The sequence below is a fragment of the Gopherus evgoodei genome, unplaced genomic scaffold (assembly GCF_007399415.2).
Source record: "Gopherus evgoodei ecotype Sinaloan lineage unplaced genomic scaffold, rGopEvg1_v1.p scaffold_49_arrow_ctg1, whole genome shotgun sequence".
Lineage (NCBI taxonomy): Eukaryota > Metazoa > Chordata > Testudines > Testudinidae > Gopherus > Gopherus evgoodei.
Genome location: NW_022060070.1, coordinates 484792 through 512333, shown reverse-complemented (window position 1 = coordinate 512333; position 27542 = coordinate 484792). Strand labels below are relative to the sequence as shown.

General features: G+C 51.0%; 1 protein-coding gene across 3 annotated transcripts in view; it reads left to right on the top strand.

Annotated features, from left to right (window-relative positions):
* Window positions 1-27542, top strand: part of DNHD1 (dynein heavy chain domain 1) — a 210088-nt gene that overhangs the window by 111078 nt on the left and 71468 nt on the right. For all 3 annotated transcript variants that reach the window (XM_030546775.1, XM_030546778.1, XM_030546776.1), the window contains exons 19-20: window positions 10772-10988; window positions 18517-18642. In XM_030546775.1, coding sequence (XP_030402635.1) covers window positions 10772-10988; window positions 18517-18642 — 343 coding nt within the window. The remainder of the gene's footprint in view (window positions 1-10771; window positions 10989-18516; window positions 18643-27542) is intronic.

The following is a 27542-nucleotide window of genomic DNA, read 5'->3' as shown; positions in this document are numbered from 1 at the left end:
TTGGAACCCAATTAACATCAAACCAATAGAGATATTAATGTTGTTCATAGTACAGGAATCTTGGCGTTTAGCCATAAAAGCAATATGATATTGTGCCTTAGTTTCCCTTTTCATACAGCACATTAGGTCTGGAATGTCTTTTCCCCTGTGAAAAGTTCCAATACTGTTTATAGGCATCAACTGTGAAACATTAGTGTAGCAATGCCTTTTAACATAAAGTGTATTCTCATGTGTTCCTTTTAACATGTTTAAGGGATTTCCCAAAGGATTGGGCACATTGTACATCCTTACAGTGCGGTGTGCAATTAGAAAATCTTTTTTCTCCCTGCCAGCCAGGTAATTTGCATCAGCACAGACACTAGCTTTTAGATTTTCAGCTGCTACCCATTTTAATGCTGGACTCTGTTTTACAGAGATACCACACAAATTTAAATAGTTGGAGGGTGAGAGTCTGCTTGCTTTTCCCTGCATCCTTAAGCATTTAGCCATAAAACCGTTTAGCTCTGAAACACCAGCAACCAAATCTGTCCTTAGATCCTGAAGCACAGACTGCTCACTCACAGAATTAGCATGGAGACATTCCTATCCCAACACCATTGTCTTCCCAACAAGCTGGCCACACACAGCCATTTGATTATAGAGCTGCTCAACTTTCTTAACAGCTTCTACTCTATCTGAGGGTATGGCTACACTTGAAATTTCGGCAGCGCTTTGAAGTGTGAGTGTGGTTGGAGCTCCAGTGCTGGGAGAGAGCTCTCCCAGCACTGCACGTACTCCACATCCTCTACGGGTGTAGCTTGCAGCGCGGGGAGCCGCGCTCCCAGCGCTGCGGCACTGATTACACGGAGGCTTTACAGCGCTGTATCTTGCAGCGCTCGGGGGGTGTTTTTTCACACCCCTGAGGGCGAAAGTTGCAGCGCTGTAAAGCGCCAGTGTGGCCATGGCCTGAGACCTTTTTAAAGCTACCCCCACTTTATCTTTCAAAAGGAAAGTCAGTGGATCCATTCACAACAGAAAATTTCTGGCTGTTAGGAACTGAAACTTCCTTGATTAAATCACTTTCACACCCTTCAGTTGTACCAAACTGCTTGCACAGATTACCCTGAGGATTCCTTTCCCCAGGAGCTTTTTAAGCATCAATTTGCCCCTTACAGACATTCTGCTCTTATCTTCTTCACCTAGGGCTTGCTCTAAAGGAACACTTTCCTGATTCACAACAGACTCTTTCTGGGTCTTACTTACATCCATTATCACCTTTGGCCAATCCGGCAGATTTCTACCCACTTTCCTTTCAGGCAAACTTATAGACTTACTAGATAAAAGTTTAGAGGTTCTCTCCTTCCCTCTGCAACTTTCCTCATAGTCACTGGCCACCTGCATGTTGTCAGGCTCAACACCCACAAGTTTAGCAATCTTTTCCTCCTTTTTACAAGGTGTTAAACTGTCAGTAGGTAACACAATTAAATCACTTTCATGCTCTCCTTGTGCCCTGGCTAGGATATTACCCTGATCAGACAGAGCTGCTACACCCTTTTCCAGCCTCACATTATCAACCAGCAAACTACAAGCACCAGAATTGTCAGGTCTCTGGGACTTTGCTAAGACACTAACTGGATGCAACCTAGTTACAGGAATATTCTCCCCCACAGACACAAACTTAGGACCATTCCCTTCCTGGACTTCAGCTGTATTTACAACCAACTCTGAGACAACTGAATCACCCTCAACCATCACAGGCTGAAAGGCACCTTCTGTCTGCTCCACAGACTCAGAAGAGCCGGAGACACATTCTCCTTCACCAGACACACAGCTTGGGATTTCCTTTCCCTTGTCCCAGCACACAGGGCTGTTCACAGACAACTGCTTGGAGACTGAGGTAGCTTCCTCCATAGGCAAGTCAATACCCCTGACAGACACAGGCACATTTCCTTCACTGTCACATTTCTCCACACAGGAAACAGGTAAGGGATAGAGACACTCATTTTCCACTATCCTTGTCTTCCCACACTGCTGACTAGACAAAGCCATCAGCTCACAAGGCTGCCTAGGCTCCTCCAAACTTTCCCTACCAGGCACATTGCCACCTTCAACAGATAAGCTGCTGCTTTTTTCACTACACTGAGCTACTTCCAGCAAACCACAGTTACCCATTTCAGGTTTACTTTTACAAGCTGTACTAGCCACCAATCCATTACCCATCACAAATCTACCCTTTCCTTCCTCAGTTAGGGCTTCCACCTGACCATTTACTTGAATCTGCTCCTGAGAAACATTTTCCTCCCCAGTGAGATCTTTTTGCTCTTGATCTAATTCCAGATTCACTTCTGAGACATTAGACAGACATTCAGAAACTCCATTCACAGACACTCTGCTTTCTTGCACAGACAAACAGCTGTTACCCACCAGGTTAGAATTCCCCTCTCCCTGGCCATAGCAAAACTGGATATACACAGAAAACTGCCCAGAGTAATACCACATATCAACAGAGTTATAAACTGGATTGTCAAGAGGATACAGTTTTTACTGTTCTTTCCTTGCTTTTTTGACTTGGAGCCGAAGTCTGGCAGTTTCTTGTTGCATCTTGTGAGTCTCCTGTTGCCTTTGTCGAGCTTTCTCCTCAGCAGCCATCAGCTCTTTCTTTCTCTCAGCAGCCTCTTTATCCAGCTGGGCCAAGGCTTGCTTCTCTTTCATTCGAATTTCTGCCAGTTTTTGCTTATATTCAGACTGCAGGCTGTCCATCAGGGCTTGCAATTTCATTCCTTTTGCTGATGCTTTCTGGCTCATGGTCACTGATCTTTAACCAACCAAATTTTCAATCCCAATTTTAAATTTGGATAGCGCGGGGTTCTGACCCAAACCTTAAATGACCTGGTTCTGTGGATCCTAGCACGACTATGCCACTGTGACAATGCAGTTCTGGCGGGACCCAACTGAGAATGCCAATTCAGGATCAATTGCTCAAACAGGGCAGTCACAGCCCAAGGCTGGGGTTTTTCCACCTCTAAGGCAAACCAAACCAGCCAGACAAAAAGAACTTCAGTTTCACCCCACTGGCCAACCACAAATCACACAAGCAATTTCCTTACACACTCCAGTCTCCCAGTATCACCACCAGTGCCACTCGTCCTGGGGATGAATGGTTATGAAAACCAACACCCCAGTAAAAGAAAAAGGTTCTCTCGATCCCAAAGGACCAAGCCCCAGACCCAGGTCAATATACACATCAGATCTTACCCACAAATCACACTGTTGCCAATCCTTTAGAATCTAAAATCTAAAGGTTTATTCATAAAGGGAAAAAGATACAGATGAGAGCTAGAATTGGTTAAATGGAATCAATTACATACAGTAATGGCAAAGTTCTTAGTTTAGGCTTGTAGCAGTGATGGAGTAAACTGCAGGTTCAAATCAAGTCTCTGGAGAACATCCCCGCTGGGATGGGTCATTCAGTCCCTTGTTCAGAGCTTCAGTTTGTAGCAAAGTCCCTCCAGATGTAGGAAACAGGATTGAAGACCAGATGAGGCATCAGCCTTATGTAGGCACTTCCAGGTATAAGAACACTTCTTTGTTCTTACTGTGGAAAATTACAGCAAAATGGAGTTTGAAGTCACATGGGCAAATCCCTGCACACCCTGCTGAGTAACAAGGCGTATCTGCCTCCTCTCAATGGGTCAGTTGTGTAGCTGATGGTCCTTAATGGGCCATCAAGCAGGCTAAGCAGAGCTAACACCAACTTGTCTGGGGTGTTTCCCAGAATTGCAGCACCAGTTTGAAATACAGACAGTATACAGCCAATACTCATAACTTCAACTACATAATGATACAGACATACAGACAGCATAATCATAAGCAGTAACCCAGAACCTTGTCTTGGACACCTTATATGACCCCCTTTACATCGGATTTGATGCCACTACAGGACCTTGGTTGCAAACCATGTTCTATATGGTCCCAGTTTATATCAATAACGTCACAGGCACCATAAGAGAGTCTCAGCTTAAATGTATACCCCAAATTAAAAAACATTGTAACAGAACCAAAAAATTGCCACCATGGCTAAACAACAAAGTAAAAGAAGCAGTGAGAGACAAAAAGGATTCTTTAAAAAGTGGAAGTTAAATCCTAATGAGGAAAATAGAAAGGAGCATAAGCTCTGGCAAATGAAGTGTAAAAATATAATGAGGAAGGCCAAAAAAGAATCTGAAGAACAGTTAGCCAAAGACTCCAAAACTAATAGCAATTTTTTTTTTTAAGTACATCACAAGCAGGAAGCCTGCTAAACAACCAGTGGGGCCACTGGACGAACAAGATGCTAAAGGAGCACTCAAGGATGATAAGGCCATAGCAGAGAAACTAAATGGATTCTTTGCATTGGTCTTCACAGCTGATGATGTGGGCGAGATTCCCAAACCTGAGCCATTCATTTTAGGTGACAAATCTGCGGAACTGTCCCAGATTGAAGTGTTATTAGAGGAGGTTTTGGAACACATTGATAAACTAAACAGTAATAAGTCACCATAACCGATGCTGTAAAAGCAGCAAAGAATCCTGTGGCACCTTATAGACTAACAGACGTTTTGGAGCATGAGCTTTCGTGGGTGAATACCCACTTCTTCAGATGCATGGATGTGGGTATTCACCCATGAAAGCTCATGGTCCAATACGTCTGTTAGTCTATAAGGTGCCACAGGACTCTTTGCTGCTTTTACAGATCCAGACTAACACGGCTACCCCTCTGATAATTAGATTTTCAGAAAGCCTTTGACAAGGTCCCTCACCAAAGGCTCTTACACAAAGTCAGCTGTCATGGGATAAGAGGGAAGGTCCTCTCATGGATTGGTAGCTGTTTAAAAGACAGGAAACAAAGGGTAGGAACAAATGGTCAATTTTCAGAATGGAGAGAGGTAAATAGTGGTGTCCCCCAGGCATCTGTACTGGGACCGGTTCTATTCAACATATTCATAAATATGGTGTCTGTCTCTTCCTGGGCCCTTGCGCTTGACCAGAAGGATCAATGAGAACACCACGTGCACCCAGAGCCCTGTAGTCACTCCTGATCTGCTCAGGGTCAGACCTCACAGTATCGTTAGTGCCCACATGGATGAGTAGCATGGGGTAGTAGTCACAGGGCCAGATGATCCTCAGCAATCCCTCTGTCTCAGATACGGCTCCTGGCAGGCAACACCTTCCAGGATGCCACGTCAGGCCTGCAGACAAATGCATCTGTTCCCCTTAGAACAGAGTCTCTGACTACTGTCACCCTCCGTTTTCCCTTGGGGGTGGTGGCCACAATCCTTGCAGCCTTGGGGGTACATGGCTTCTCCTTTACCGCCTTTGGGGGCAATTACTCATCGCTCATTGCCGCAGCATACTGGTTTGTTATCTGTGTGGACGGGGGTTGGGAGCACTGCCTGCTGCCAGAAGTAGCCAGCAGCCAGCTTCCTCCATATGCAGGCACCATTTCTTTCTGCCCTGGTGGCACTCCTACAGTGCTCTCCAGCCATATTGCTTCTTCAGCCTTGGAGGTCCCTATATGCACGTTTTCAATGAATTCCTCTCGGGCATGGATGCTCCTCAGCCTAGCCACCTCCTCCTGCAGCTCTCCCGCCTGCTTCCTGAGAGATTCCTCCAGCCTCACTTTCTGTGATGGGGAAACGCATGGCATTCTCTGCAAATCCCCCCGGGATCTGGGCAGAGATCCATGGGCAGTTCCCTGGCTGGACACAGGCGTTGGTGGAGGAGACAGGAGCAGTGTTAGCTTTGGTGACATGGCTTTTTTGAACCATAGTGATCTTGCTCTTTCTCCCGCCTACAGACTCCCTCTCCAATTCCCCTGTTTGCTGCCCGCTGGTTGCTTAGCCTGTCTTTTAAGTCCTTCTCTCCTAGGTCAGCCCTGCCCCCCCTCTTAAAACCTGGGGGAAGGGCATTTGAGGATCAAAGGACAAGAGGCTGGAGCCTTGCTAGTGCCCACTCAGCCAGCAGTTAGTTGGTCCCTGGGCCCCTGTGACAATGTGGTTCTGGCGGGACCCAACTGAGAGTGCCAATTCAGGATCAATTGCTCAAACAGGGCAGTCACAGCCCAAGGCTGGGGTTTTTCCACCTCTAAGGCAAACCAAACCAGCCAGACAAAAAGAACTTCAGTTTCACCCCACTGGCCAACCACAAGTCACACAAGCAATTTCCTTACACACTCCAGTCTCCCAGTATCACCACCAGTGCCACTCGTCCTGGGGATGAATGGTTATGAAAACCAACACCCCAGTAAAAGAAAAAGGTTCTCTCGATCCCAAAGGACCAAGCCCCAGACCCAGGTCAATATACACATCAGATCTTACCCACAAATCACGCTGTTGCCAATCCTTTAGAATCTAAAATCTAAAGGTTTATTCATAAAGGGAAAAAGGTAGAGATGAGAGCTAGAATTGGTTAAACGGAATCAATTACATACAGTAATGGCAAAGTTCTTAGTTCAGGCGTGTAGCGGTGATGGAGTAAACTGCAGGTTCAATTCAAGTCTCTGGAGAACATCCCCCGCTGGGATGGGTCATCAGTCCCTTGTGTAGAGCTTCAGCTTGTAGCAAAGTCCCTCCAGAGGTAGGAAGCAGGATTGAAGACCAGATGGAGATGAGGCATCAGCCTTATATAGGCACTTCCAGGTGTAAGAACACTTCTTTGTTCTTACTGTGGAAAATTACAGCAAAATGGAGTCTGCAGTCACATGGGCAAGTTTCTGCACACCCTGCTGAGTCACAAGGCGTATCTGCCTCCTCTCCATGGGTCAGTTGTGTAGCTGATGGTCCTTAATGGGCCATCAAGTAGGCTAAGCAGAGCTAACACCAACTTGTCTGGGATTTTTCTCAGAAATACAGCACAAGTTTGAAATACAGACAGTATACAGCCAATACTCATAACTTCAACTACAAAATGATACAGACATACAGACAGCATAATCATAACCAGTAATCCATAACCTGGTTTTAGAGCCCTTATATGACCCCCTTTACATAGGATTTGGTGCCACTACAGGACCTTGGTTCAAATCCTGTTCTATATGGTCCCAGTTTATATCAATAACGTCACACCCTCACTCCCACACAGTCCCCTACAGACCATGCTGCAAGCTTTAAGCAAGCCACAAACAAGATCACTCTCCCCAAAAATCAGTGCTCGCATCTCCTTCAGCAGGGGCTCTCCCTTCGCCCTCTGAAACTGCCCTGTCTGTTAGGCCAGTTCAGACTGGAAACAAAATGTGTGTTTCTCACCGTGAGGGTAACTAGCCACTAGAGCAGCTTACCAAGGGTCGTGGTGGATTCTCCATCCCTGGCCATTGTAAAGCTGAGATTAGATGTTTTCCTGAAAGCTCTGCTCTAGGATTGATTTTGGGGAAGATCTGCAAACTGCTATACAGGAGGTCAGATTAGATGGTGACAATGGTCCCTTCTGCCATTGGACTCCAGGAGTAGTTCTACCCTGCAATGTAGGCCCTGGCTTACTGGAACTCGAGTTAGCAGGCCCTGGGTTTGTTGACCTAGGGCTTGGGCGCCTACTCTCATTGGTAACTCCAGGTTAGGAGCTGTTGAACCCAGGAGCTCCAGTGTTCATGCTGCATCACAGGGGCCTGATTCCTGGCACCCTCCCAAAAGGTGGCTGCTCCAGCCTTTGTTCATGGTGCAATGTGGAGAAACTTGGCTGGCCGGACGACAAAGTCAGCCCATGGGATTGTGGGATACTTTTGGTAGATTCCCAGAGCATGAGTCTGGTGGTGTTACACCTACACTGCAGAGCAATAGGCTTTGAGCCCTGGGTCCTAGCTTGACTCAGGCTTGAACTCACCACCCCATTGGGTCCTGGGATACCTCAGAAATCAAAGTAAATTTGCAGTCTGAGCTCTATAAACTAGACAGTCTTTGAATCAAGCAGTGTCTCACCCTAATGGGTGGTACAAAGAGGTCACAGTTCTTTGATGCACAGGCTGGGGCTGCCTTCCTGCCCGGGACCACCCTTGCCAGTCCAGTCGTTGTCCTCCAGAGATATTGTCAGGTGTGGAGTTGGGGTAGGGGAGTGAGGCCAAGTCATGATGCCACTTCCCCTCTTTATAATTTCTTCCAGTTTACTGGAAAGATCTTTTGCTCTGACATGGGTCAAGCCATTGTCTAGGAGCTCTCTCTGAGTGGTCTCCATTGTCTACGAGCTCTCTCTGAGAGGTCTCCATTGTCTACAACCTCAGTCTGAGCAGTCTCCCTTGTGACAGTTTGGTCACAGAGACTCCCTTCGGACTGTCACCTGATGTGCTGAAACTACTTGTGATCCCATATTTCCTGTCAGCTTGGGACTCCAGAACCCTGCCTTTTTGAGCCAGATGCTCAAGCCTCCTACAACACAAACTCAGGGTTTGAACTATGTCCCCAAAGTTGCAGGCTTTAACTGAAAACCACTCAGCGGGTACTCCTGTCTCCAGCACCCAGACCCCCAGCTCCCAATGGGATCCAAACCCCCTATAAATCTGTTTTACACTGTACAAAGTTTATACGGGGTAAACTCATAAATTGTCCACCCTCTATAACTCTGATAGAGATGCACAGCTGTTTGCTCCCCCAGGTATTAATTACTTACTCTGGATTCGGTAATAAACAAAAGTGATTTTATTAAGAATAAAAAGTAGGATTTAAGTGATTCCAAGTAATAACAGACAGAACAAAGTAAGTCACCAAGTAAAATAAAGCAAAAACATGCAAGTCTCAGCCTAATACATTAAGAAACTGAATACAGGTAAATCTCACCCTCAGAGATGTTCCAATATGCTTCTTTCACAGATTAGGCTCCTTCTTAGTCTGGGCCCAATCCTTTCCCCCAGTACAGTTCTTGTTAATTCCAGCTCAGCTGGTAACTAGGGGATTTCTCATGACTTCAGCCCTGTATGTTCTGTTCCATCCCGTTTTATATCTTTGTCATAAGGTGGGAATCCTTTTTCTCTCTTTGGGTTCCCAACCTTCCTTCTAAATGGAAAAGCACCAGGTTTAAGATGGATTCCAGTAGCAGTTGACATGGTCACATGTCCTGTAAGACCCCAAGCCTCCATTCTTTCTTGCCTGACTCACACAAACACAGGAAGGCTTAAAAGTAAACAGAGCCATTTTTCTAGCTTCAGATACAAGAATGATACATTCATCGAAATAGGATTAACACACTCAGTATATTATAAACTTTGTAATGACACCTGACAAGAGATCTTTTCATAAAGTATATTCCAGTTACATTATATTTACATTCAAACCATATTTTCATAAAGCACATGGAGTGCAACATCACATCCATTATCTGTGAGCTCTCTCCGAGGGGTCTCCCTTGTCTGCGAGCTCTCTCCAAGCGGTCTCCCTTGTCTGCGAGCTCTCTCATAGCGGTCTCCCTTGTCTGCGAGCCCTCTCCGAGGGATCTCCCTTGCCTGCGAGCTCTCTCATAGCGGTCTCCCTTGTCTGCAAGCTCTCTCATAGCGGTCTCCCTTGTCTGCGAGCCCTCTCTGAGGGATCTCCCTTGCCTGCGAGCTCTCTCATAGCGGTCTCCCTTGTCTGCGAGCTCTCTCCGAAGGATCTCCCTTGTCTGCGAGCTCGCTCCGAGCGATCTCCCTTGCATGCGAGCTCGCTCCGAGAGATCTCCCTTGCCTGCGAGCTCTCTCCGAGGGATCTCCCTTGTCTGCGAGCTCTCTCCGAGGGATCTCCCTTGTCTGCGAGCTCTCTCATAGCAGTCTCCCTTGTCTGCAAGCTCTCTCATAGCGGTCTCCCTTGTCTGCGAGCTCTCTCCGAAGGATCTCCCTTGTCTGCGAGCTCTCTCCGAAGGATCTCCCTTGTCTGCGAGCTCTCTCCGAGCGATCTCTCTTGTTTGTGAGCTCTCTCTGAGGGATCTCCCTTGTCTGCGAGCTCTCTCCGAGAGATCTGCCTTGTCTGCGAGCTCTCTCCGAGGGATCTCCCTTGTCTGTGAGCTCTCTCCGAGCAATCTCCCTTGTCTGCGAGCTCTCTCTGAGCGGTCTCCCTTGTCTACTGTTCCTGAGATAGTGGATTCTTCCCTTGATGGGCCATCAGCATGTTTGTCTCCTCCATTGCTGTACCTGAAAGGCTGGTTGTGGGTGTTCCCAACCTCACAACGTGTTTCAGTAACACACACAAAGCAAAACTTCATAACTCACAAGGCATCCTTTTTACCAAGCATACTTGAATTATATGACGGGGTGAATATAGGAGGCGACCAGGGAGCTGCTTTGAGGTACAGAGTCCCACAGGGAGCATGGAGGAATGTTCAGGGGGAGGGAGGGAGAGCGGCGACCCCTGGCAGCTCAGGCCAACTCTGCACGGCGAGGCTCAAGGAGGAACAACACCTCCACCCAACTCACAGCAGCAGGTGACCCAGCATGTGGGTGAGTGTCGTGCTAACTTCTGCTCCTGGCAGCCTCCCTGCCCAGCACTGGCTCTGCCCCCAGAGACTGTTGCACATGCCTTCCCGCACCCTGAAAAGCTGAGGGGGCAGGGATGGGTATTGTCTCTATTTTTGTCTGGGGTATGGAGGCGCAACCAAAAAGTGTAAATAAAGGGGGGCTCAGCTCAAAAGCTTTGAAAACGGCTGGACTAGCTGGAAAGGCTCCAACCCATCGTGGCACTGCCCTGTGCAGCGGGGCCGCCTGTCTCTCATGGAGCTGCTGCCAGCCTGAACGTGCACAGCCGGGGCTGCAGCTCACTCCTGCTCCTGCTGCTCCCTCTCAGCCTGTGTTTGGTGCCCTCAGATCTGGTCAAGTGAGCGAGGCCGTTGCCGCTCCCTGGACATCCTGCGCCGGCTGCAGAAGATCTGGGCTGAGAGGCAGTTCCGCTTGGTCAACTTCATCCTGAGTGTGCCCTACCAGGCCCCACTGGCCGACCGTGCCCGCCGGCCGCCCAGCAGGCGCTACCGCCCGCCCAAACAGGAGTATGTCTCCAAGGACAGCGGTACCTTTGTGCTGGCTGGTGAGTGCTGCAGGAGCGGGGGGCCCAGAGTCACTGATGTCAGGGCTTGATTGGCCAGTAGGGTGTATCAGAGATTCATGGGTCTGGGCTATGCCCCAGCCTGTAACCAGTCCATTGGGAGCGACCCCAAAGAGCCACACAGGGCAGGCTTGCAGCCTCCAAGACTCTGAGACTTGGCCTTGGGCACCAGCAAACCTGCCTCTCCCCGTGGGTCCCTGCAGTGAGGTGCCTGTGGGAGGCTGGGACAGGCCCCGTCAGGGCGCCAAGCTCTCAGGGAGCATTTGCAGTGACACCAGGTAGCCTTTGCAAGCAAGGTCACCTGGCTACAGACTTCAAAAGTCCTTGGCTAGCTCAGAGAGGCAAAGATGAAGCCACATCCACCCTGGCCCTGCCAGTACAAAACACCAGCCAAGTCCTGACCCAGTCCCAGGGGAGAGCAGCCAGCTTCTTCAGAAACCCCTGCTGGCCATCTCCAGTCCTTCGTCTCCAGGCAGGGCGTGCGGAGCTCACACTCCCACCTGCCAGAGCTTCCCGCTGCTGAGTGTCGGGCGTTCCATTGTTGGGACCTCCTAATGTCTCTCTGGGCCTGTGTTCATTGGGGTCAGTTTCAACCAGCACCTTAACTACCCTGTTTATTCCATCCAGACAGCACGGGTGGCCCCCAGGGGTAGCAATGCAAAGTATGGAGGAAACTGAAGCACGTGTAGGAATAATGAAAATATTACCCAAAATTCCCACTTTGTCACAGGCTGCACAGGGGTAGGGGGAAGGTGGGTCTGAGCAGAGCTGGGACCAGAGCCAGCACTCTCCCTCCCAGGGAGACATGGGGTGGCTGTTGTCCTCTCACTACCCGCTCCTTTCACCTCTGAGACTGACCAGACCATGGCTCCAAGTCCCCTTGGGACGTGGACTTCGCTGTGTCCAGTGCAGCAACCTGGAGTTCTTCTTCGAGTGATTGCTCACATCCATTCCAGTTAGGTGTGCGCGCCGCGCGTGCACGTTCGTTGGAAACTTTTTACCCTAGCAACTCCAGTGGGCCGGCAGGTCGCCCCCTGGAGTGGCGCCGCCATGGCGCCCAATATATATCCCTGCCGGCCCGCCCGCTCCTCAGTTCCTTCTTACCGCCGTGTCGGTCGTTGGAACTGTGGAGCGCGGCATAGCTGTCCTCCACGTCCCTAGCTCTCCTAGTTTCTATCGCTTGTTTATCGCTTATCTCTAGTTCTATATAGTTGTTAATTAGTATTGTTAAGTAGATAGTTTAGTAAATAGCTGTTAAGTAGTTTCTTGCCGGGGGCTTAGCCCTTCCCGGCACCGGGCGCCAGGCTCATGCCTGTTTCGCCAGGCTTCAAGCAGTGTGCGGCCTGCAAGAAGCCCATGCCTACCAGCGATCCCCACGAAGCGTGCCTGAAGTGCCTCGGGGAATCGCACAGATCTGACAAGTGCCGCATCTGTAAGGCTTTTAAGCCGAGGACAAAAAAGGAGAGGGATCAGAGGCTCCGAACTCTCCTAATGGAGGCGGCACTTGACCCGTCGACTTCGCAGACCGTGGTTTCGGCACCGGCACCGGATCGCTCCGGCACCGAGAAGACTCCTCGGCACCGACCTTCTCCGGCACCGGAATCAGTGCCTAGGCCGTCGAAGTCTAATACTCCGGCCAGGCAGACCCGGCTTGAACGCCCGGCCTCGACATCGGCCGCGGCGCCGCCGGCACCGTCAGCACCGTTGACTCCGGGCCCGGCGGGTCTGTTGAGTCCGGTGCCGCCGAGCTCCCCCATGAGATCTGGGGTTGAGATAATGGTCCCATCCACACCGGAGACCTTCGCCTCGGCTCGGGACCTTATTGCCCTGACGGAGCCTACTCGGCTGCCACCCCCGGTTCCTCCGGTGCGGGTCACGTCCAGAGGCAAGCCCATGATGTCGGCACCGCCCACGGACAGTCGTTCGCCATCCAGGCCCCGACGTCTTGGGCGCTCCAGATCCCGACGCCGCTCGCAGTCCCGGCACCGCTCCCCTCAGCGGTACCGGTCGCACTCGCGGCACCGGTCGGCATCGAGACGGTCGCGGTCAGGCTCCAGTCGACACCGGCACCGCGACTCCAGGAGCAGGTCCCGACGCTACTCGCCGCACCGGTCGACCTCCCGGCACCGAGCTGGTGGCAGGTCCCGGTCCCGATCTCGCTCGACCTCCCGGCACCGAGCTGGTGGCAGGTCCCGGTCCCGGTCGATCTCCCGGCACCGAGCTGGTAGTAGGTCCCGGCACCGAAGCGGCGCCCGGCACCGTGACAGATCCCGGTCCCGAAGCAGCGCCCGGCACCGTGACAGATCCCGGTCCCGAAGCAGCGCCCGGCACCGTGACAGATCCCGGTCCCGAAGCAGCGCCCGGCACCGTGACAGATCCCGGTCCCGATCCCGGCACCGTTATGACTCCCGGCACCGGTCCCCGGCACCGAGACGATCCTCCGTGCCGGCCCGCGCAGACCCGTACCATCCAGGGTCGGCCCCGCCGTGGCCCTCCAGGCAGCCGTCCGTGTCCTCCCAGACGGACAGCGGCTATGCGCTGGGCACCGACCGGCAGGCGGCGCTGTTTGCTGATCCGCCGCTGCAGGACCAAGGCCCCCCACAGTGGGGATTCTGGACACCCTGGGCGTACCATCAGGCCCAGGGCCCCCAGCAGCTCCCTGCTAGGCCGGCGACTGCGGAGCGTAGGGCCCCTGAAGCCTCTTTGTCTCGCCCCCCTCCCTCCCCGGAAGGGGACGAAGGGTCCAAACAGCAGGACTCCGCTGCGGCTCCGGAGACAGAGGCGAGGGCTGAGGAAGACCCTCAGTTGGACACTATTGTGCCTGGGGTCTCATCATCCTCCTCCCCGGATGAGGCGGTGGCGGGTACCTCCTCCAACAGTCCCCCCCCGCTGGATCTCAGGGCGCACCAGGACCTCCTCAGGCGATTGGCTCAAAACCTGAGTCTGCAGGCAGAGGAGGTCTCGGAGATAGAGGACCCAATTGTTACCATCCTCTCTTCCGATGCTCCCACCAGGGTCGCCCTGCCGTTTATACGGACCATTCAGGCCAATGCCAATACTATCTGGCAGTCCCCGGCCTCCATCCCTCCGACAGCGAAAGGAGTCGAGAGGAAGTACATGGCCCCTTCTAAGGGGTACGAATATTTACATGTTCACCCGACTCCCGGTTCACTGGTAGTGCAATCGGTGAACGATAGGGAGCGTCACGGCCAGGAGGCTCCGGCCCCCAAATCCAGAGAAGCCAGGCGGATGGACCTCCTTGGCCGTAAGGTGTATTCGGCTGGGGCGCTGCAGCTCAGGGTCTCTAACCAACAGGCCCTGCTGAGCAGATACGCCTTTAACTCCTGGGTGGCAGTGGACAAATTTAAGGAGCTGCTGCCACAGGATGCTCGCCAAGAGTTCACGGCCATCTTGGACGAAGGCAAGAAGGTCGCGCGCACGGCCTTGCAAGCCTCCTTGGACGCTGCGGACTCGGCTGCCCGTACCCTCGCGTCAGGAGTTACGATGCGTCGCATCTCCTGGCTGCAGGTTTCCGGCCTTCCGCCAGAGCTCCAGCACACGATACAGGACCTTCCTTTCGAAGGCCAGGGCCTGTTTTCCGATAAGACAGACCCCAGACTTAAGAGTTTAAAGGACAACCGGGTCATTGCGCGGTCCCTCGGGATGCACACCCCCGTGACACAGCGTAGACCCTTTAGGCCGCAACAACAGCAGCACCGTCGGCCGTTTTCCCAGTTCCGCCAGCGGCAGGACCCTTACAGGCGCCGCGGCAGGAACGGGAGGCGCAGGCAGTCGGGGAACCAAGGGGGGCAGAACCAAGGCTCCTCAAAACCCCCGCCTGGTCCTAAGCCTTCATTTTGAAGGTGCGCTCGAGGGCGCAGTAACAGTTTCCCCTACGGATCCTTCCCCTCCGTTTTCCAACCGCCTTTCGTTTTTCCTCCCGGCGTGGTCCCAAATAACATCGGACCGCTGGGTCTTGAGCGTGGTGCAGACGGGGTACCGCCTGCAGTTTGTTTCGTTCCCTCCTTCCCGCCCTCCTTCCTCGTCCCTCTTCAGGGACCCCTCTCACGAGCAATTCCTTCGGCAGGAGGTGCAGACGCTCCTCAGCAAAGGAGCTATAGAGGCGGTTCCCGAAAACGAGAAAGGCAAGGGGTTTTATTCCCGCTATTTTCTGATCCCCAAGGCCAAGGGGGGCCTCAGGCCTATCCTCGACCTGCGAGAACTCAACAAATACCTCGTGAAGTTGAAGTTCCGCATGGTATCCCTGGGGACCATTATTCCATCCCTGGATCCGGGAGACTGGTACGCCGCCCTCGACATGCAGGACGCGTATTTCCACGTTGCCATTTGGCCACGCCACAGACGCTTCCTCCGCTTCGTTGTGGGGGCTCGTCATTATCAATTTGCGGTCCTCCCGTTTGGCCTGTCCACGGCCCCGAGGGTGTTTACAAAATGCATGGCAGTTGTCGTGGCGCATCTTCGGCGCAACCGTGTCCACGTGTTCCCTTATCTGGACGATTGGTTGATTCGGGGCACGTCGGAACAGCAGGTGTACAGCCATGTCCGCGTGATCACCGGTATGTTTGCGAGTCTGGGCCTCTTGATAAACACAGACAAGTCCACCCTGAGGCCCACTCAGAAGGTGGAATTTATCGGGGCCGTCCTGGACGCCACTGTGGGCAGGGCCTCGCTGCCTCGGCAGCGGTTCCAGACCATGGCGGCGATCGTTCAACGCTTGCGGTCAGCCCCGTTGACGTCAGTGAGGACATGTCTAACCCTGTTAGGCCACATGGCGGCGTGCACTTTTGTGACCGACTACGCTCGGCTCCGCATGAGGCCTCTCCAGCTGTGGCTTATCAGTCATTACAGACCAAGGCAACCGCTAGACATGTTAATCACAGTCCCCCAGAAGGTCTTAGATTCCCTCGGCTGGTGGGTGGACCAGTCCGTATTGTGTGCGGGTCTTCCCTTTCACCCGTCTCAGCCCTCGGTATCCCTGACAACGGATGCCTCAGATCTAGGCTGGGGGGCCCACCTAGGGACCCTGTGGACGCAGGGCCTATGGTCCCAGGAGGAGGTGGGGCTACATATCAACATGAGGGAGTTGAGAGCGGTCCGCCTTGCTTGCCAAACGTTTTGTCATCAGCTTCAGGGTCGTTGTGTAGCCGTGTTCACGGACAACACGACGACCATGTATTATATCAACAAGCAGGGCGGCACCAGGTCCTCCTCCCTGTGCCTCGAGGCGATACGACTCTGGGACTTTTGCGTAGCCCACTCCATTCACCTCAGGGCTTCCTTCCTTCCCGGAGTACGGAACACGCTGGCGGATCGATTGAGCAGATCCTTCCTGTCACACGAGTGGTCCCTTCGACCGGACGTCGCTCTCTCCATTTTCCGGAGGTGGGGTTATCCCCGGGTGGACCTCTTTGCGTCCAAGGGGAACAGGAAGTGCCAAGCGTTCTGCTCCTTTCAGGGCAGGGAGCCGGGGTCGATAGCGGATGCCTTCCTCATCCAGTGGTCGACCCACCTGTACTATGCGTTTCCTCCGTTCCCTCTGGTTCACAAGGTCCTCCTGAAGGTGCGCAGAGACAGGGCTCATGTGATCATGGTGGCCCCGGCATGGCCCAGACAGCACTGGTACACCATGCTGCTAGACTTGGCCGTAGCCGACCCAGTTCCCCTGCCCCTTCATCCGGACCTGATTACCCAGGACCACGGGTCCCTCTGTCACCCAGACCTGCAGTCGCTGCACCTAGCGGCGTGGCTCCTGCGTGGCTAACTGGTTCCGAGCTGCGCTGCTCCACGCCTGTGAGAGAGGTGCTCTTGAGCAGCAGGAAACCATCCACAAGAGCCACATATTCGGCAAAATGGAAACGCTTCTCCTGTTGGTGCGTAGAGAGAAATCTCCGCCCTATGGAAGTTTCGGTATCCGAAATCTTAGATTATGTTTGGTCCCTCAAAGAACATGGTCTGGCCTTATCGTCGTTGCGAGTCCATCTGGCAGCTATCTCCACCTTTCACCCGGGTGCGGACGGTCGCTCCGTTTTTTCTCACCCGACGGTGTCGAGATTCCTTAAGGGGCTGGAACGGTTATTCCCTAACGTCCGTCCCCCTGCTCCAACCTGGGATCTTAACCTGGTGTTGTCCCGGCTCATGGGGCCCCCCTTTGAGCCGTTAGCTACTTGCTCCCTGCTTTACCTCTCTTGGAAGGCTGCCTTTCTAGTAGCTATCACCTCAGCTAGACGGGTGTCGGAACTCCGAGCCCTTGTGGTGGACCCCCCATACACGGTCTTCCACAAAGACAAGGTGCAGCTTAGACCACACCCTGCCTTTCTACCCAAGGTGGTCTCAGCCTTCCACGTCAACCAAGAGATTTTCCTCCCGGTTTTTTTCCCAAAACCTCACTCCTCAGGCAGGGAGCAGCAGCTCCACTCGCTGGATGTCCGTAGAGCTCTCGCGTTCTACATAGAGAGGACCAAACCCTTCCGCAAATCCCCCCAGCTTTTCGTGGCGGTAGCGGACCGTATGAAAGGGCTTCCTATCTCCTCCCAGAGGTTATCCTCGTGGGTTACGTCCTGTATCAGGACCTGTTATGACTTGGCCCATGTCCCTACGGGCCGTGTGACTGCGCATTCTACCAGGGCGCAGGCGTCGTCGCTGGCTTTCCTGGCCCGTGTGCCCATCCAGGAAATCTGTCGGGCAGCGACCTGGTCATCGGTCCACACCTTTGCTTCCCACTACGCCCTGGTCCAGCAGTCGAGAGAGGATGCGGCCTTCGGAACTGCAGTGCTCCATGCCGCGACTTCTCACTCCGACCCCACCGCCTAGGTATGGCTTGGGAGTCACCTAACTGGAATGGATGTGAGCAATCACTCGAAGAAGAAAAGACGGTTACTCACCTTTGTAACTGTTGTTCTTCGAGATGTGTTGCTCACATCCATTCCACACCCGCCCTCCTTCCCCACTGTCGGAGTAGCCGGCAAGAAGGAACTGAGGAGCGGGCGGGCCGGCAGGGATATATATTGGGCGCCATGGCGGCGCCACTCCAGGGGGCGACCTGCCGGCCCACTGGAGTTGCTAGGGTAAAAAGTTTCCGACGAACGTGCACGCGCGGCGCGCACACCTAACTGGAATGGATGTGAGCAACACATCTCGAAGAACAACAGTTACAAAGGTGAGTAACCGTCTTTTCCCAGGAGTCTCTCCAGGGAGTGTAGGACTGGCGCTGCTTTGGCCCTGGCTGGTTCCCATCCTCACTGGAAGTTTCAGACTACAGGCGTGGGGGAAACTCACCCGTCCCACCCACTGTTCTAGAGTCCAGGGCTGGGATGGCAGCGCCCCAGGAGTGTCCAAAACTCAGAGCGTCTCCATCATCAAGGTACAGGGCTTATGCTGGGCCAATGCCCCCATGCATGCACCTATGTGCGAGGCCTCAGCCCTGGCTCCAGCACCTCTTTGGGCCCCTCAGGATTACTAGAGTCTTCACCTCTTCTCTCCCTGAATCCAGACACAGCAGAACTCAAGGCCCTGACAGAGAAAAGCCTGCTAACCTTGAAGAACATCATCCTCTCACCCCACGCCATGGAGCTCCGGGAGGAGGCAGAGAGCTGGACCAGTATCTTGCGTGGATTTGGTGCGGGTTTGGGGGTGTGAAGGGGAAATGCTTGGCTGGAACCTGGGAGTAGGCGACAGGGGATGGATCACTTGATGATTCCCTGTTCTGTTCATTCCCTCTGGGGCACTTGGCACTGGTTAGGCAGCGGGGGTGACAGGTTGATTTCCACTCGAGTGTTCCTCTTTCTTACAGCTGTTTTGCCTGGTGATAGTTTCTTGTTTCATGGTGTGCCTGTACTGCAATCTGAGCCTAGGCTCTATGGGAACTGGCATTGTAGGCCTGGGACTGAGTGTCCACACTGAATCCTGACCCTAGAGTTAGAATTTCTGGACCTGAGGCTCGTACCCATGCTCACATGTCCACACTCCATGACGCAGAGACAAGTCCAACCAGCTTCTCCCAGGCTTCCTCGTGCCTTCCCCAGCTGTAGCCTCTGTAGCCTTGTTTGAGGTGACTGTCCATCCCACAGCACTTGATAGGAAGTTCTTGCAGCCCACCAACACATCCAGCCAAGCTGTCTTGTGGGTCTGCACTAGGAATGCTGGAACCTGTGTAGAAGCATGTGATGGTGGGGGGGGGGTGCCAGAACTGTGGCTACCCTGCTCCTCCTCTTCCTCCCGAGGCCCCACCCCCTGGCCAGGCTGGAAGCTGAAGTGAGGCCATGGTAAGAGTTGCCCAGGGAGCTCAGACCCCTCCACCTGCCCTGGCCAGGGGGCCTGAAAACAAGTCTCTGGCCATGTCCCCACCCCCTTTGAGAGAATGGACTTTCCAGACTGCCAGACCACTGATGGGATTCACGTGCCCACAGCTTGCCCTCCTCACAGGGCGCTACTCCATTATTATGCTGGCCCTTTGGGGCCACAGAACCGATTTATGGACACCCGTGTGGCCTGCACTGGAAAAGTTCATGATGCCAGGGCTTTCCACTGATCAGGGGGCTACATTCATGGGTGCGATTCCCACCAAATGATACCAAATGTCATAATGGGAGTTACTGTCTCCACTGTTATTCTAGGGAACCCTATGTCATGGAGTGTGGGGGGATACAAGGCCCTGCACCCCCGGCTTCCTGCGATTCACCAGGACTCTCAGCCAGCCAGTAAAGCAGCAGGTTTATTTAGACAACAGGAACACAGTCCAAGACAGGTCTTGCAGGCACAGACAACAGGACCTGCCCCCAGTTAGGTCCATCTTGGGGTCTCAGGGGCACCACAGCCCCATTGGGGGGTCAGAGCTCTGTCTAGGCTCCCCTGCATTACACCAGCCAGCTCCTGAAACTCTAACTCCCTCCAGCGTCTCTCACCCAGCCTCTCCCTGACTCCTCCTCCAGCCTTTGTCCAGTTTCCCGGGCAGAGGTGTCACCTGGTCTCCAACCCCCTTCCTGTTACATGCTCAGGTATCCTCTCTCCAGCCAGTCTCCCATCCCCCAGTGCAGACCACCCCAGCCAAACCCCCTTGCAGCATTTGCAGGCCAACACTCTATGCCACTGTGACAGTGCTGCCCATGGGAGCCAGCTGAGGTCACTCAATCAGGGTGAACTGCAAACAAAACGGGGCAGACAAACCCCAAACTCTGGTGGTTATTCCAATACTTAGATTTACCAAGCCAGCACAAAACAGCTTCTATAGGACCTCACTGGTTACTTAGAAGTCCAACCAACGCAGTTCCCTTAAAGTGCCCAGCCTCAGGCCTCCGTCCAGACACACCTGTCAGATATGATGATGATTCCTGAAAATCTTACTTCATCATATAAAAGAAAAGGTTCTTCCAATCCCAAAGGATCAGCCACATACCCAGGTCCAATTATAACCTCGATCTTACCCAAAATACATGCTATAGCCAATTCTTGTTAACTAAGCTAAACTTTTTTAGAAAAGAAAAGAGAGAGAGAGTTGGTTAAAAGATCAATATACATATAGACTTGAATTCAATTCTTGAGGTTCAGGTACATAGTAGAGGTGATCTTGTAGTTGCCAAAAGTCCTTTTAGAAACAGTCCATAGGTTATAGTCCAATGTCCATATTCAGGGTGGCTCCAGTCAGTGACTGGGGATCTCAATCCTTGTGGCTTAAGGTTTCCCCCTCTTGAAACCCAAAGCAGATCTGAGATGAAGCAGGGTCATGTCCCAGGCTTCTTATACATTTCCAGCAGCCTTTTGCCCTGAGAAAACAATAGGCTTAACTCCTTCTCCCAAACATCCTGCCAATTAGCACAGAGTAATTTATCCATTAAACAGTTCAGATACAGGTTACCACAACCTTCAAAGAGACATACAGACAATAATACTATTTCACTCAAGTATCATCTTAAATGCTAATATTCCCTTTTTTGATCTTTGAATTAAAACTATAGCAATAGACTCATAGACTCTAGGACTGGAAGGGACCTCGAGAGGTCATCGAGTCCAGTCCCCTGCCCTCATGGCAGGACCAAATACTGTCTAGACCATCCCTGATAGACATTTATCTAACCTACTCTTAAATATCTCCAGAGATGGAGATTCCACAACTTCCCTAGGCAATCTATTCCAGTGTTTAACTACCCTGACAGTTAGGAACTTTTTCCTAATGTCCAACCTAAGTCTCCCTTGCTGCAGTTTAAGCCCATTGCTTCTTGTTCTATCATTGGAGGCTAAGGTGAACAAGTTTTCTCCCTCCTCCTGATGACACCCTTTTAGATACCTGAAAACTGCTATCATGTCCCCTCTCAGTCTTCTCTTCTCCAAACTAAACAAACCCAATTCCTTCATCCTTCCTTCATAGGTCATGTTCTCAAGACCTTTAATCATTCTCGTTGCTCTTCTCTGGACCCTCTCCAGTTTCTCCACATCTTTCTTGAAATGCATGAACTGGACACAATACTCCAGCTGAGGCCTAACCAGCACAGAGTAAAGCAGAAGAATGACTTCTCGTGTCTTGTTTACAACACACCTGTTAATGCATCCCAGAATCACGTTTGCTTTTTTTGCAACAGTATCACACTGTTGACTCATATTAAGCTTGTGGTCCACTATGACCCCTAGATCTCTTTCTGCCATACTCCTTCCTAGACAGTCTCTTCCCATTCTGTATGTGTGAAACTGATTGTTCCTTCCTAAGTGGAGCACTTTGCATTTATCTTTATTGAACTTCATCCTGTTTACCTCAGACCATTTCTCCAATTTGTCCAAATCATTTTGAATTTTGACCCTGTCCTCCAGAGCAGTTGCAATCCCTCTCAGTTTGGTATCATCTGCAAACTTAATAAGCGTACTTTCTATGCCAACATCTAAATCGTTGATGAAGATATTGAACAGAGCCGGTCCCAAAACAGACCCCTGCAGAACCCCACTTGTTATACCTTTCCAGCAGGATTGGGAGCCATTAATAACTACTCTCTGAGTACGGTTATCCAGCCAGTTATGCACCCACCTTATAGTAGCCCCATCTAAATTATACTTTCCTAGTTTATCTATAAGAATATCATGCGAGACCGTATCAAATGCCTTACTAAAGTCTAGATATATCACATCCACCGCTTCTCCCTTATCCACAAGGCTCGTTATCCTATCAAAGAAAGCTATCAGATTAGTTTGGCACGATTTGTTCTTTACAAATTCATGCTGGTTATTCCCTGTCACCTTACCACCTTCCAAGTGTTTGCAGATGATTTCTTTAATTACTTGCTCCATTATCTTCCCTGGCACAGAAGTTAAACTAACTGGTCTGTAGTTTCCTGGGTTGTTTTTATTTCCCTTTTTATAGATGGACACTATATTTGCCCTTTTCCAGTCTTCTGGAATCTCCCCCGTCTCCCATGATTTCCCAAAGATAATAGCTAGAGGCTCAGATACCTCCTCTATTAACTCCTTGAGTATTCTAGGATGCATTTCATCAGGCTCTGGTGACTTGCAGGCATCTAACTTTTCTAAGTGATTTTTACTTGCTCTTTCCTTAATTTCTCTTCTAAACCTACCCTCTTCCCGTAAGCATTCACTATACTAGACATTCTTTCAGACTTCTCAGTGAAGACCGAAACAAAGAAGTCATTAAGCATCTCTGCCATTTCCAAGTCTCCCGTTACTGTTTTCCCCTTCTCACTGAGCAGTGGGCCTACCCTGTTCTTGGTCTTCTTCTTGCTTCTAATGTATTGATAAATAGATAAGACTTGTTTGCTGACATCCCAAGACCTAAGCAAACATCTACCCCTCTACCTCTAACAATGCAGACTTGCATTTCAAAGCTCTGTTCATTTACAGATCTTCCTAACCAGTCCTTAAGGTTCACCCATGGGTCAGGTCAGTTAATTAACTCTTTCTGGCCCTGTCATCTTTCAATGAGATATTATATTACACTCATAACGTCACAACTCCCCACTCAGCATTCAAAGACCACATTAAGAACAATCCCAGTTCATCACACCCTGCATACCCCCTTTTGGCTTGGCTTATGAACTCCTCTCCTGCTCTCAGAGGGCCTGGCGTGGGTGTTGAGGGGTGGTGAATGTGCAATTGGCAAACTCTGTAGGGAGTCTGCAATCCTGTGGAATAGATCTTGAAAGTGCCTGAAGTTGTTGGCAGATATAGGGGTGGAGGCGCAATAGCCTCATCAGGGGAGGAGGAAAAACCTAATGTTGGTGGAGCCTCCTCCTCCTATTCCTCTTCTTATTCTTCCTCTTCAATTGGTACAAGCAGGGGTTCAGCTTTCGGAGGCCACGAGACTGATGGAGAAGGGACAAGTGCCCTGCACATGACCCAAGGGTCCCAATATGGCCAGTTTGGAGGGAGTGGCACATGTGGCTGCATCCATGGTGGTTCCTGCCAGGACTGAGGTAGACTATAGGTAGTGAGGCTGAGCAGATGTGATTTGTCTAGTAGATGAGGAAGTGATGGAGCTTTTGTCTTCCTCCTCCTCTTCATCCTCGTCACTGGGGAAGGGAGATGCCATCCAAGGCAGAGAGAGGGGTGAGTGTCATGAGTCTGGGGAGAAGGGTGAAAGTGGAGGGAGGTCATGTAGAAGGAGTGTCTGATACTAACAGGTCTTTAGAGTATCTAAAGTCTTATGGAGGGGGAAACGTATCATCGGTGGTAGTGTAAGATGGTGCCAAAAGAAGGATATATGCTCCTGAGGTGTCAGTAGATGGCACCAGAAACTTGGTTGTCGCCGAAGATATGGTTGGTACCGATGGCGTGGCTGGCATCAAAGACTTGGCCAGTGCCGATGATTTTGATAGTGCCGAGGGCTTACTTGGTGCCAACAGCTTCGTTGGTATAGGAAAGGGCGCTAGTGCTGTAAGTCCTGCAGTTGGCCTGTCTCATTCCCCAGAGCTGTAGGTTTGCCCGATTAGGGTCTGTAGACCTTTTCGTTGTGTCAGTATCAGAGGTACTTGGATGGGCCCTGGAACTGAGTCCCCTGTTTGAGGTTGAGGCCACAGACCTGGCCAGAGACGGTGTTCCGATGAGCTGCGCCTCAGAGTGTGACGAGGGAGCCCATTTCTTTTTGTCCAAGCAAGAAAGGAATGACTTTCTCTTCATGGGATTTGGGGAGTGAGGGTTAGCAGATGACCTGGCAGAGTGTGGGGGCCCGGATCCGATGCCAGTTACAGCAATTTCTCCATGAGGAGAAGTTTTAATCTGATGTCCTGGTCCTTTCAGGCCAAGGCAGCGGGAAAACTTTTGCAGGATGTGTTCCCTCTCCCAGACAGTGGACGCACTTAGGTTAGCCGTCCATTACTGGGAAAGTAGCCCTGCAGGAAACACACCTCTTAAACCCAGGGTATTCAGGCCTAAGGGTGACAGAAAAAGGCTTCCCAGGCAGGAAGCAGGAAAAAACAGAAATCTAAGCTATGAGATAACTGTAGATGTAAAGTTAAACAAAACCGAAAGAAAAACTTTTTGGTTGGGGGGAGAGAAGGAAAGAGAAGAAGAAGAAAATACTAACTATGGTACGCTAGCAGGTAAAATACTGTCTACTGAAGGAATAGGAGAAGCAGGTTTTGGTGTGGATCCTTTCCCAAACCAAAGGCGGTACAGAAGGAATTAGGGGACGTTGGACCACACAGTGCTATAGATACGTCCTGCCCACAGCACGAGATGGAAGGAGTCCAGTGGGCACTGCTGATGAAGATCTTTGATAGCAGGTGCAGGGAGCCCTGCCACACCTACCAGTGGAGCACCCATAAAGATATCACTCAAAGAAGAACCAGAGAAGTTCATGGAGGATGGTCTATCCCTGCTAATAGCCAAGATGGTCAGGGATGCAACCCCATGCTGGGGGCAGCCCGAAACCTCTGACTGCCAGAAGCCGGGAGGAGAAGACAGGTGGGTCACTCAAATTGCCCTGTTCTGTACATTTCCCTTGAAGCTCTAGCTCTGGCCACTGTGGGAAGACAGGAGACAGAGCTAGCTGGACCATTGCTCTGACCCAGTCATTTCTTCCTGCTGATGCAAGTCAAGGATTCATTACTGTGGTGGACACAGCCCAACAATGTCTGTGTAGAAGTTTCTTTCCTCCAACCAACATCAACTGTGATCCTATCAACCAATGCCTTCCTAATCGGTTGGGGAGCACATCTCCATGATCACACAGTGCAGGGCAGATGGTTGTTCACAAAATCCATCTTACACCTCAATCTCCTAGAACTATGAGCAATCTGCAACGCCAGTCGAAATTTCCTACCTCCACGTAGAGCAGGGGTTGGCAACCTTCAGCACATGGCCCATCAGGGTAATCTGCTGGCAGGCCGTGAGACCTTTTGTTTACATTGACTGCATAGGCACCAACTTTTCCTGGCACTGGTAGGTGCTCAACTCCACCCCTGCTCCACCCCACCCCCGCCCCTCCCCATTCCAACCCGTTTCCCAAAGTCTCCGCCTCCTCCCTGCCGCTATTGGACCCCTTCCCCAAATCTCCACCCTGGCCCCACCTCTTCCCTGAGTCTGCCGCGTTCCCCCTCCCTCCCTCTTTAGAGCTTGGGTGGACATCTAATCTTTTCTGGAAATGCGAAAAGTCCAATTCTACTGACAAGGTCAAAAGCCTTTGTGAGATCGATGAAGGTTATGTAGAGGAGCTTTTTTGTTCTCTGCATTTCTCTTGTAGTTGTCTCAGTGAGAAGATCGTGTCGATAGCAGACTTTTCAGTTCTGAAGCTGCACTGTGATTCAGGGTAGATTCTGCTGGCAAGAATCTGAAGTCTGTTCAGAGCAACTCAGGCAACTCCCATGACCACTTAAAGAAACTAAGAGCCTTTGGTGAGAGACCTTGTCAAAGGCTTTCTGAAAATTCAAGTACACTATACGACTGGATCACCCTTATCCATAAAATTCTAATAGACTGGTGAGGCATGATTTCCCTTTACAAAAGCCATGTTGACTCTTCCCCAGGTGTCTGATAATTCTGTTCTTTACTATGGTTTCTACCAGCTTGCCTGGTACTGAAGTTAGACTCAGAGCCTTGTAATTGCCAGGATTGCCTCTGGAGCACTTTTTAAAAATTGACGTTACACTAGCCAGCTTCCAGTCATCTGGAACTTACACAGAGCTCTTCTTCAGGGCTGGGAAAAGTGCTAAGAGCATCACAGCTAAGTACAAGGTGGGACAGATTGTTTGGCATAAGGAGTTAACACACATTTCAAGGGACCATTCAGGGTGAAGAGGCCTGTTAACATCTCTCCAGTGGTGTGTGGTGGAGGAAGCTGGGTGGAGGTTAGTGGGTTATAGATTGTAGACATATATCCACTCTGATATGTCATAAATCCAGTGTCTCTGTTCAGTCCATGATTTTTAGTGTCTAGCAAAGTTATGAATTAAGCCCGTCTTTGGAAGGTGTTGTGCAGGTTTCCTTTGAGACTGAGGACTGAGAGGTCAGATAAAGAGTGACCACTTCGTGAAAAGTGTTCACCCACAAGTGATAGGGTGTTTTTGTTTTTTCCATTTTCTTGTGTGAGAATATTCAAGATGTATTGGTTGCCTGGTTTCACCCACATAGTTGTTATTGGGGCATTTATGTGTAGAGCCCATGGATCTTGAAAGAAGTGTTGCGGGGCCGGGGGTTGGCGTGTTGATCATCACAGCAGTGGAGATATGTCTACAGGTTTTGCATCTGTTGTTCTGGCACGGTCCGCTGCCGCGTCAAGTTGTGTGTCCTGGTCTATCAGGAACTTGCTTCTGATGATGAGCTTGGTGAGGTTGGGTGGTTGTTTGAAGGCCAGAATCATAGAACAGGAAGGGACCTTGAGAGGTCGTCTAGTCCAGGCCCCTGCCCTCAAGGCAGGACTAAGTATTATCTAGACCATCCCTGACAGGTGTTTGTCCAACCTGCTCTTAAAAATCCCCAATGATGGAGATTCCACAACCTCCCTAGGCAATTTATTCCAGTGCTTAACCACCCTGACAGGAAGTTTTTCCTAATGTCCAACCTAAACTGCCCTTGCTGCAATTTAAGCCCTTTGCTTCTTGTCCTGTCCTCAGAGGTTAACAAGAACAATTTTTGTCCCTCCTGTTTATAACAACCTTTTATGTACTTGAAAACTGTTATCATGTCCCCTCTCAGTCTTCTCTTCTCCAGACTATACAAACCCAATTTTTTCATCTTCCCTTATAGGTCATGTTTTCAAGACCTTTAATAATTTTTGTTGCTCTTCTCTGGACTTTCTCCTATTTGTCCACATCTTTCCTGAAATATGTCGCCCAGAACCGGACACAATACGCCAGTTGGGGCTGTGATGTTATTGATATAAACTGGGACCATATAGAACATGGGTTGCAATCAAGGTCCTGTAGTGGCACCAAATCCTACGTAAAGGGGGTCATATAAGGTGTCTAAGACCAAGTTATGAGTTACTGGTTATGATGATGCTGTCTGTGTGTCTGTATCATTTTGGTAGTTGAAGTTATGAATATTGGCTGTATGCTGTCTATATTTCAAACTTGTGCTGTGTTA